Genomic DNA, 12047 nt, shown 5'->3' on the forward strand with positions numbered 1-12047 from the left:
ATCGATTAGTTAGTATCACATCCCGTGTTAAACCAAAACGGCACTTTCGTTTTCCTTAAGAGAAGAAGAAAGCATAGCACATTTCGCCATGCCCACATGCGCTTCCTCGGATTTACCACTTTAAATCACACTGGCATGCAGTTGGATTGGGCCTACCCTTGGAACTGATGGCGAATATCCCATATAAGGCGTGTTGGACGCATACAGACAATTTGGAGCGCGCACAGGATTATTTAAAATAAAATAAAAGGAATCGTGGTTTTATTATTTATTTTCTCGGTTAAGTCAAATAAAACCCGACGCCCTTTGCAGCCGTCAAGCTCGGCACAAAGCAATGTTCACTGAGGTCTAAAAGCGTTCGGGCCAAGAAGAACTGACAAGACAGGCTAATGAACCGGAGAGAGAGAGAGAGAGAGAGAGAGAGAAAATAGCCAGCATTTGCTAGATTTCAAACCCTCTCTGCCTTCTTTCCCCGGACCACCTATCTCGGATTTTTCCCCCTTCTCTTCACTCCCACCTCCACCCCCAAATCATTACTTTACCCGAAAGCCTACGGTCTCAGGCCTAAACACTTCTATTATCATTAAAAAGGGGAGTAAATAAAATAAAGACAAAAATTAAAAGCGACAAGGAACAGGTCAAGTTTGCAGGCGATGCTTTTACAAGCTCATTTTGCCAGGTCGAATCGGAGAGCAAGCCTTAATGAAACAATAATGGCCACATTATTCAAAAATTTTCATTTCGATGGAAATTTATCTAAAAGGGGCTTAATCATATGCAAATAATAAAAAGGGGCGTTGTGACCCAGTGAGCTATCTGCATACAGATTTGAGCGGTTGTTACAAGACTGGAGATGATCATACCTGATCTGTTAGATTCGCCGATCTGGTTATGTCTTCACTGTCTGATTTTGATCCGCCTTCTCTATCGTCTATCACCAAATCGATAGGCATTTTCCCTTTCAAACAGCTAATATACCGGTGGCAGAAATTGTCACACAATTCGTGTACCTACATTATGACAGAAGCAACAAAACCAAAATATAGTCAAGTGCATGTTAAGTGAAATTGACAAGAGCAATCACTCCCCCCTCCCCCTCCCCGTTCCTGACATCAAAAGTTCTAAACAGGGGGAAACACGCTGCAATTATCCCCTCGAGACGCATCCAGAATTAAGAATAACTTTCTTTTCTAGCAAAATAGAGATATCCCAGAAAATTGACAGTGACAAGGTGATTCACAGCCTACAACGTATTCAACACCCGTGTTAAATTCATCTGCTCTCGGAGCTGTGACCATTAGCGAGGAGGTGACCTGCATGGGTGACATTTAAGGTAAACTATTTAATTTCACCCAGTTATATCATTGCAAACCCTTTCCGAAGGAGGTTGAGGACACAAAGGATCCCCTCCTCCACTTGTAAGCAGAGCTGAATGCACTCTGGTGAAAAACATTATATACATCCATGACCTTAAATTTGGAGGCACTGTAAACCTAACTTGTAAGGGCTTCCACTGTGAATGGGCCTATTTTAGCCTATTTCTTGTAGAACCAAACCAATCCACTTGTTCCTGTTAGATAAAATGCCTGGAATGCCTGTATCCCCACCCCCCACTCCCCATGTATTAATAAATCTCTCATAGATGTTTATTTTTAGGGCAAGGGGTAAATTCTCCAGCTACCAATGACATACACAGGTCCACTGAAATGTAGGTCCCTGAAATGCTTCGATTCTGATGCTGCCTTGAAATATACTTGCATCCAGAACCGAGATTATTATTGTTACGCAGAAATTTAAGGAGCAATCTCGGATTACTCAGGTCTCTTCGTCTCAGGGATGGGTGGGGGGACGGGAATTGTCCAGTTCAAGAGAAACAGAAACTGACGCATCTAGCAACTCTGGCTTGTTTCTGCACAACGTGACAGGACAATCTATGCCCTGTGTGTGACCCTGCAGATGGCTTTTAAAAATACACTACAAACCAAACGAAGTGCATTGACCTAACTACCCCCAGGAACCAGGCAGAAGAGGTAACAGTGTTCCAAACATTATCAAACGTAGAGAGAATGCGCAACAATTTGTACAAAGGTAGTAAAAAGGGATACACAGCCAGCGAGTTCGTGATCCAGATTTTTTGTGGCTGAAATTGTAATTAAACTGCGAAGAGAAATGGACGGCATGATTGGTCTTGACACTAATTACCAGAAAGAAAGACATTTATGCAAATTCTGCCGAAGCTCCAACTTCGTGAAACATTATTGGGGGGGGAGGGAGGGGGAGAGAGAGAGGGAGAGAGAGGGAGAGAATATTACCTTCTCTAATTCCAACAGATGAAACCTTAATACTTGTATTGCTTGGATCATCTGCAAAGATACAAAACAACGTGAGTCTCTGTGTCTCCATAGCTGGCTTTCATTTCCACTCTCAAAGTAGATGTGTGTGTATGTAACGCACATATATGTACGCGCGTGTTTTGATTTATGGCAACACTAAAAGTTAATAGCAATGGCTTTTGTATGTTGTTTAACGTGGAGAGATCTCAAGTTTGTTTTTTGTTTTTTAAAAATTACTACCATTTTAACCAAGTAGCTAAATTGCACGGATCACAAACATTTATTTTATTTTTAAAAGTATATATTCTCTATATTGTAATACTTCTGGATAAAAAGCCTGGCAAACTTGGGGACGGGAGCTTTTCCCAATACCGCATGTCTAATTTTTAAAGATCGACTTTATTTATTTATTTATCTAAGGTGAGTTTGGCTTAATCCCTCGCAACCCATAATAGCTATAAAACTGTTTCACAAACAGAGGTGAGCTATTTCGACCTTTCCAAAACAATGAAATAATCATATTTAAATAAACAGCAGCACGTCTTGGACGCTAACCAAGCGCCCTCGACCACGCAAACCCCAGTCCTTATATCTGGATCGCCTGTTGTTGCTGCGCGGTTGACCTGCGCTTCCGGTTACACAAAATTCAAGCTATCAACTTCCTAATGAGACGTTTTCCACCGAACTTTAAAATAGTACTAATGACAACTGCATCTCCAGAAAACAGATAATATAATTCCAAATATGTATTTGAACTCTTACCAAGTTATCCAGTTCAGGATTAGAAGAAAATAAGGGTTTCTCTGCTCGGATCTACATACACCGTGGGAAGTTCAGGACGGGGTTTTTTTTTTTTTAAAAAAGAAGAAATAAAAAGAGGTTTGAAATACGAAAGGAGACGAGGCAAAGGCGTTATTATATTTCCTAGCTTCGTTACATAGTGGGGTCCGTTATGCAATCTTTCATGCAAAGCCCCCCGAGTGCTGGATTTGGAAGGCACCCGCTTAGGGAAGCGAAGCGAAGGCACCGAGAATACTTTCGGTGGCTGAAGCCATTAGTACTTTCGCCACGCCAGCCAGAGGCTTTCGAGCGTCAGCTGCGCCTTGGTCCAAAAACCTTAAGCAGGCTCCTTTGCAAGGTGGCGGGCAGAGGGCATGAAACCTCCGAGGCTCGCACCCAAGTCAATGTGGGGAGGAACCTGAGGCCAGAGGCTTGCGATCCATTCCGGGGAGGGGGCGTGTGTGACAAGGGATAACAGTTCCAATGCATTCTAGCCTTGTCACTTTATTAGTGCTATTACTGCTACTGCTGCTGCTGCTTGCAATGCTGCTATAACTCTCGTCATCATCATCACCAGGCATTTGGAACAGTACAGGAGAGAAAGTGCAAGAGATTTGCATTGAGACTTGTTTTCTGACCTGTTTGGCAAACACTGCTATGTCTTCGTTGAAAGACTCTGAGGAGCAAACATCGCCGCCCGCCACCCCGGGTTCCCGGGGAGTGCATGTCGCTAATTCACATTTCTCAAAAATCAGTGCTAAGAGTGGGAAGAGGGGGTGTCTGAAAGAAAAATACAAGAGTCACCAAAGCAACACACAAGACGACACAGCAATTAGAGCAAATTCAAGAGGGGCGTCCAAAATGAAGTTTACAGCAGCAGGTCGCCTCAGCCTCCGGCAACCCCCCCCCCGGGCTTTTTACACCCACTTCTCCAATCACTGCTCACTTTGCTACTCTCCAGACCTGGATCCCAAGGCCCTGAGCCATAGAGATCTCCAGGATGGCCGATTTGAAGCAAACTCGGTCAGAGAGCTTGTTAACGTTAGCTAAAGTTCAAACCAACCTCGGGTCTAGTTGTCATTTTGAAATATCTCTCCCCCCCCCCCAAAAAAAAAACACCCCACCACCGAATCTGCTTTTGTGGAGGAGACCGAATGGGACCCCATGTAAACTAAAGTGGAGTGGCTACTCCGTTTTTGTTTTTATTTTTTAATTTGGAGTGGGCTGCGAAGTTAGGCAGCTCAGCTAAATTGCCACCCAGGCGGGGGTGCAGGTGGGGGTGCAGGCGTGGAGGGTAGGGTGGGGGGGACGTCCCCTTAAAAGTCACCCATCTCTAACCGCTAAAATGTGTGACACCAGCCCTTCCTCTCCAGTTGGCCTAGAAGTCTATCCCTTTCCAAACTCTCCCTCTCTCTCACACACACACTGCCTGGTTAGTGCACAATAATAAATTACACTGTGGGATTTATGAAATCTCACATTTTAAACATTTTATTATCGTCAATGCAGTCTTTTACCACAGCAACGTCACCCGCCTTCTACACCCCCTGCCTCACACTCCTTTTCACCCCGCTTTCAACCTTTTAGTGGGGTTCACAACTTAAAGAAAACGCCACTATCACGGTTAAGTTTCATCGTTGTCAGTAGGCAAAATAATAATCGGGAGGGTTCCAGTTATTCCCTCTGAAATGTTTGAATGATCAATTGTAACCGAAATGCTGCCAACTCATTTGAAGTCATACTGGTGAAACAAATCAAGCCCCACTACATAGAAAACTATTTTGTAAACTTCGCGCATTGGAGAGGCTTCAAATGCTGCCGAGAGGCGTGGGGTTGCAATTCTGACGCCACCCGGGAAGCTCTCCTTTTAAATAACACACTAGAGTTAAAAAGGGGTTTGTTTTTTGGCTTTAGAAAGGATTTTATTTTAACATAAAGGGGGTAAAAGTATTCTTTATTTCCCAAATATTCTTGCAAATATTTTACTTTCAACCAAACCCCTGCTTTATTTTTACTATCACAACATTCATGTCCTTCCTTCCTTCCTTCCCTACCAAAGAGGTCAAAATAACCAAATGACATTCTCAACCACGCCCCTGCCATTTATGTTTGGGATTTACAAAAAGATCTATATATACAATTTTCTTCATTTTTACCCAATAATTCCTATATCGCGTCTAGGCTTTTGGTTGAAGGGCTGGGGAGAAACATAGTGGGCAATATTTTGTTGCAAAGTGGCTCAACCTCTTTGCATTTATCCTTCAAAAACCTCTCTCTGAGAGGGTTTTTATTTGTCCATCCGAGATCGACTGGCAAGGAGAGGCACTGAAATCAACGCGCCGCCACCCCTGGTCCCCTCATCCCCATGCAAAGCCTCGGCTGCCCCAGATTATTTACCTACGGTCTCGAGTAGGCTTAAACGGTGGCTTTCATCAGGGAGGGGAAGAACGGGGAACGAGCACGTCTTAAGCTAATGAACTGATGCTAGCTGTACCTACCCATAAATGGCATCTTTATCTCTCTTTAAAGCGTCATTGACGGAGGAGCCCATGCTTGGGGGCATGGCGTTGGTGTGAGCTGTGTGCGGGTATTGATGGAGTGAAGCGGAGGACCGTGATTCATGTGGTGGACGGGCTGCATGGATCTGGCGGCATGGGGGTCCCCGTACATGGTGCTCGGGGATCCCCACTCCATCCATCCCACCGTAATGGGGTAAATCGTCGTACTGCATAATAGACAGGAGGGAAAAGAAAAGGGTCAGCTTGAAGGCCAGTCCTTCGCAGTGCAGTTTAAAAGGGGGTGGGGGTGGAGGAAGCAACTTCGTGTGCTGGGAGGAGAGTGGGAAACAAGGCGTACAGAAGATCCACTCTGTCACTTGGGGAGAAGATGGCGAAACATAAGGGACCGGGAAGGCCGCGTCTTTTTTAAAAAAAGTGAAAGAAGTTTTCCCTGCGGTTTGGTTTGGGGGTGTTGGTTTTGTTTTGTTTTTTTGGAGGGGGGTCTTCGGTGCAGTCTGCAATGAATTTTCCACTAGGCCTTGGCAAGTACTTTTCCTCCTGGGGTACTGCACAGCGTCCCCGTGGAAATGAAAAAGTTAACTGCAGGATGGAGGACTTCTCTAGAGTCCAGCTCAACATAAATGCATGCTGGAAAGATGCCTCCTCCTGTACGTTTTCTCGGCAGAAGTTAAAATGAGGACACCTATTATTAACACGTGCATTAAAACAACCTCCCTTTATTTTATTTTTGTGAGATTTCCCTGTGGGCATCGGTTGTGCCTGCCAGAAGCCTCAAGTGGCAGACCTTCCCTGATGTTTGAAAAGATTCAGGAAGGTACAGGAGCACAAAAATAGAAATAACCCATTTAGAATCACTGCTTCAAGCAAGTTTCTTTTGGGGCTGTGTTTTCAGGGGTGGGGGTGGGGCGGTGGGGCAAAAGTTAGTCTTTTGCACAACTGACAGAGAGTATGTTAAAGAATTAATTCATCCGAGCTTATCCTATCCTAAAGTTTACCGCTTTTGATAAGTCACATAAACAAATAACAGGCTTCAGGTGTTTGTGTGACAAAGCTAAAACCAGGATTTTCTTTAAGGGAGGGAGAAATTTATTTAATAGTTTGTTTAGGATTCTCCAGCTCTGGCTACTTTCAAAAATCCATCGACTGCTTTTTCTTAGCATTTACTCTGGGAAGCTCACCCCCCTAAATTTCCTCTTTAGAACCAGGTGCCAAAACAGGATTTTTTTGTTCCTTGGGGGGGGGGGGAGCTGTGTTAGTGAGGTGGGGGGGGAGGTCACTCTGCTATTTCAATATCTAGTTAATTAAGGACAAATGAGGGTGTGGAGATTTGGGGGTGGGGGAGTCCTTCCAGCTGCTTGAACTGAAAAAGTAAATGAAAAAGGATCAGTGGACAACTTTCTTTTTCCAATTGTGGTGTGAGAGGGGCATTGCCAAAAGTGTGCCAGAAAATGTATTCGAAAGGTTAAATTTTCTTTTAAATGCCCTCTTGGTTGCATTATTCCTGGTCACAACCAACAGTCTTCCTAAACTGGTAAACTTTTTCTGGGAGTGATGGCGTCCATTTAATAAAATAAATAAGGAACACAAGTGAGTGTAACTGTTATTTGGCCTCATCATTACATATGAAAATGTGTTCAAAAACAACATATTGGTTGCAATGTATGGACTGCTCTGTTTGCCCCCCTTCCATTTAAAGTAATGTTATTTTAAATAAGTTCTTTATTAATTGTAAAGGTATTGTTACCATATCCTAAACGTCCAAAGACATTGGCATATTATTTACAGTAGTACCTTAATTACTTTGAGAGACATAGAAACTGAATATTAAAAGGAACTGCATTCAGTTTCGAGGCTGCGTGTGTAGGCAGCGTCTCCTTCTAGTAGATGGCCTATGGTATGAATTAATATTACGAATAAATGGGACCAAGGTCTCCAGTGCATCTTATACCTGTCTATACGTTGGACATGCACAGTTAAAAAAATTGCTCCTTTCAAAACAGTAAAAGACTTTACACGCTCCCTCGTGTGTTTCTGAGAGTATACAAACTCCCCCCCCCCCTCTCCTCGCAGTGTCTCTAAGACCCACGTTTCAATGTTATGCTACTCGGAAATCACGAATTAAAAATAATAATACGTACCCTTTGCGCCATCGGCCTGCTTCGCACCCCTTCCCTTTCAACTTCTAATATATCCTCTTTAAGGCCAGCGTGAAAGAAACAAAACGTGCTCTCCCCCACCCCACCCACCACCCCCCAAAATAAAGGGAAAAAGAATCCTTTAAAGTCGCCAGGAGCTTGAGCAGCCGACCCGAGTCTTCAGCCGGAGGGACCTCAGAGAAGCGGCACGATCATTCAGCATTTAAAAAGAAGAAAAAAAAGAAAAGAAGCTTCTCTCTCCTCTTCTTTTCCTTCCTTCCTTCCTTTTCCCGCGTCGCTCACACTCTTCTTCCCTTTTGGTTTCCAAGACAGCGACGGGGAGAAAGCAAAATATCCTTTCCCCCAAATCAGTTTTTTTTTTGAAAAAATAAAAAAAATAAAAAATAAAAAGTGCCTCTCAAACCCAACTACCAACTCGCATGACTTTTTGCCACTCCAGCTGTCAATCAAAGGAGAGGTTGTCAAAGGTGGTGAATGAATGATGAGAATCCTCCGTGTGTGCTTCCAGTGGTCAGGACACCTCAAATGTTAACATCAAAAGCATATGAGCTCTAAAAGCTTTCTTTCTCTTTCCTCCTCCTCCTCCCCTCCTCCTCCTCCTCCTCCTCCTCCTCCTCCTCCTCCTCCCTCCTCCTCCTCCTCCTCCTCCTCCTCCTCCTCCTCCTCCCCTTTCTCTTTCTCCCTCGCTTGATTCAGTCCTAATTCCTAATCAGATTTTCTCTCTTCCTCCGTGCAACTGGAGAAGCCTAGAGGAAGAGGGGGTTTTTTGAAAAAAGAAAGAAAGAAAAGAAAAGCAAAAAGGGGGGAAAAAAGAGAAAAGAAGGCTGTCTGAGTTTGTCTTAAAGGAGCCACGATCGATGCTGCCTGCTGCAAGTCTCCCGTGCGTGTGTAAAGTGTGCGTTGCACACAGGCGGAGAGGTGGATTTGGACCAGAATGCTGGAACCCGGAAGTAGTGGTGGCCATAACAGGTCGCGTCTTACACAATGCAGCGGGCTGCATCAACTACGCTCGCAGCGCAGGGGTGGGTTGGGTGAGCCGCAAGGCAAGGAAGAAGAGCGGCAGGGAAGAGCTGCTAGCAGAGGCTTCCCATTAACAAAACACACACACACACACACACACACACACACACACACACACACACACACACGAGCGCGCTGGCGGAGAGGAGCGAACAATGACCGAAGCCTCGGAGCGCGCGGTTACTCCTGCCCTGCTCGTCGGAAGATTCCCACCACCACCAGCAGCTCCCCTTCCCCTTCCAGATTCGCCTTCGCTGCCTCCCGACTCGCTTAGACCGGAGGAGAGACGAGGGGAAAGGGCTCGCTCGGGTTGCAGCGGCTGGGTGGTTTCTTTACATCCACCCCAGTGTGGCCTTGGAGACGGTGTGTGTGTTTGTCTGGGTACGCCGAATTCTCATTTCACTCTCTCTCCTTAACGCCGCCGTTTTGCAGCCCCCCCCCCAAACATCACCGCTTTCTTTCCTTTTCTCTTTACTAGTTCCCAGGCAGGGTAGTGAATCTGTTTTTGTGACTTAAGAGACGCTGGTCGTATATATGCTTAGGCTCACCAAAAGGGGACCGAGGTCAGTTCTGGAGGGAAGACGAACACACACACACACACACACACACACACACACACACACACACACACACACACGGCTGTGTCTGCTGCACAAAATCGCCGACTCCCCGGCCCTGTGTAACATCTAGGGCACATCCAGCAGCGACCCCTCACCACACTGTTAGCAACCTCCGAGGCTAGTGGCCATTTCCTTTGTCTAGAAATAAGTGATTAATTTCTATTTACTCTTCGCTCTGAAAAAGCGAGCCACTGCCTGGCGCCTTGAAACTGCAGGACTTTTACGCGTCCCCTTTTCTTCCTCTCGCAAGCGAATACAAAAGGAAGCGGAGAGTTAAGGGAGAAGAAAGCCCTATTAGGGGAGGAATGTAGCCTTCTTTGCTGGAATTGCACCTCTGTTGTCCGAGGCGAGGCGTTTGTACAAGGAGTTGTCTCAAAACTGCAACATCTTTTCCCCCCCAGAGCAGAGATCTCCGCCAGGCAGGGTTTCCCCGCCCCCACCGACTCCCCTCCATTCCCTTCCCAAGCTTCGAAAACCCTACAGAAAGGGGGGGGGGTAAATCTCCCCCGCCGTAGGATAGAGAATGAGCTCACCCAAATCTCAGTAGGCAGCAGTGGAGGAGCTGTGGTCCAATCAGGATCGTCTTTTCGAAAGCCGGGCGTGCATTGGTTGAGGGGGAAATCAATTATCAAATAATCGATGAGCAGGGAGCTTCGATCTGCCGGGAGCGCCTCCTCCCCAAAAAAGCCACTTCACAGAGAACAGAAGTTGATCAGTTTAGAAAGTGATCACTTGCCTTGTGGATTTAATCCAAAAGGGAAATAATAATATTAGAAAGTGTCGCCCACCCCTTCGTACTAGGAGAAAAGGGGGGGGCTTTCTATTGGGCTTTTTTAAAGCTATGAAATGCTGCTTTCTATTCTGTTTTGGAGTAGGCTGCGTCTATGTGAATTCGTCTTCACGTCTGTCAATATCCCTGGGAAATATGCTTTCTTTTCCTGGTTAGCATGCAGACCTCGCTCCCTGCTCTGCACTGAGAGGTTCCAAAAAAGCAAGAGGTGGAGTGGATAGGGGGTCGCATCGCTAGATTCTTCCTGAACATAGCATCCGTGGGGTCCATTATGCAATCTTTCATGCAAAGCCCCCGAATGTTGGATTTGAAGGCACCCGCTTAGGGAAGCGAAGCGAAGGCACCGAGAATACTTTCGGTGGCTGAAGCCAGTAGTACTTTCGCCACGCCAGCCAGAGGCTTTCGAGCGTCAGCTGCGCCTTGGTCCAAAAACCTTAAGCAGGCTCCTTTGCAAGGTGGCGGGCAGAGGGCATGAAACCTCCGAGGCTCGCACCCAAGTCAATGGGGGGAGGGAACCTGAGGGCCAGAGGCTTGCGATCCATTCCGGGGAGGGGGCGTGTGTGACAAGGGATAACAGTTCCAATGCATTCTAGCCTTGTCACTTTATTAGTGCTATTACTGCTACTGCTGCTGCTGCTTGCAATGCTGCTATTACTCTCGTCATCATCATCATCAGGCATTTGGAACAGTACAGGAGAGAAAGTGCAAGAGATTTGCATTGAGACTTGTTTTCTGACCTGTTTGGCAAACACTGCTATGTCTTCGTTGAAAGACTCTGAGGAGCAAACATCGCCGCCCGCCACCCCGGTTCCGGGGAGTGCATGTCGCTAATTCACATTTCTCAAAAAATCAGTGCTAAGAGTGGGAAGAGGGGGTGTCTGAAAGAAAAATACAAGAGTCACCAAAGCAACACACAAGACGACACAGCAATTAGAGCAAATTCTAGAGGGGCGTCCAAAATGAAGTTTACAGCAGCAGGTCGCCTCAGCCTCCGGCAACCCCCCCCCCCCGGGCTTTTTACACCCCCTTCTCCAATCACTGCTCACTTTGCTACTCTCCAGACCTGGATCCCAAGGCCCTGAGCCATAGAGATCTCCAGGATGGCCGTTTTGAAGCAAACTCGGTCAGAGAGCTTGTTAACGTTAGCTAAAGTTCAAACCAAGCTCGGTCCAGTTGTCATTTTGAAATATCTCCCCCCCACCCCACCCCACCCCACCCCACCCAAAAAACCACCCCACCACCGAATCTTCTTTTGTAGGTTTAGTTGTGGGGAGACCGAATGGGGCTACCTGTACACTAAGGTGGAGTGGGGACTCCGTGTTTTATTTATAATTTGGAGTGGGCTGCGAAGTTAGGCAGCTCAGCTAAATTGCCACCCAGGCTTGGAACGGGTGGGGTGCAGGCGTGGAGGGTAGGGTGGGGGGGACGTCCCCTTAAAAGTCACCCATCTCTAACCGCTAAAATGTGTGACACCAGCCCTTCCTCTCCAGCACTAGAAGACTACAGTATCCCTTTCCAAACTCTCCCTCGTTCTCTCTCACACACACACTCACACACACTGTAATAAATTACCTTGTGGGATTGATGAAATCTCACGTTTTAAAACATTTTGCCCACACCAACGTTATGTCCTCCTTTATTTTACACCTTGTGCTTCACACTCCGAATTGTAACTGAATTGGTGATCATTCCTTTTAAGTCATATTTGTGAGACAGATCAAGCCCCCCCCCCCCAAATGTTTTTAAAGTTCCCACGTTGGAGAGGCTTCAAATGCTATAGGAGAGACATGGGGTTGCAACTTGAAGTCAGCCCTGAAGTTCTCATTTTA

General features: G+C 46.1%; 1 protein-coding gene across 1 annotated transcript in view; it reads right to left on the bottom strand.

The window, feature by feature from the left end:
* MEIS1 (Meis homeobox 1) overlaps positions 1-7865 on the bottom strand; it is a 150764-nt gene extending 142899 nt beyond the window's left edge. Inside the window, 8 exon segments of the mRNA XM_035110276.2 lie at positions 864-1010; positions 2313-2363; positions 3096-3146; positions 3752-3893; positions 5612-5711; positions 5714-5792; positions 5794-5838; positions 7771-7865. Coding sequence (XP_034966167.2) covers positions 864-1010; positions 2313-2363; positions 3096-3146; positions 3752-3893; positions 5612-5711; positions 5714-5792; positions 5794-5838; positions 7771-7782 — 627 coding nt within the window. The 5' untranslated portion in view covers positions 7783-7865.
* Positions 7866-12047: the final 4182 nt, after the last annotated feature.

The sequence above is a fragment of the Zootoca vivipara genome, chromosome 3 (genome assembly GCF_963506605.1).
Source record: "Zootoca vivipara chromosome 3, rZooViv1.1, whole genome shotgun sequence".
In the NCBI taxonomy this organism is placed as follows: domain Eukaryota; kingdom Metazoa; phylum Chordata; class Lepidosauria; order Squamata; family Lacertidae; genus Zootoca; species Zootoca vivipara.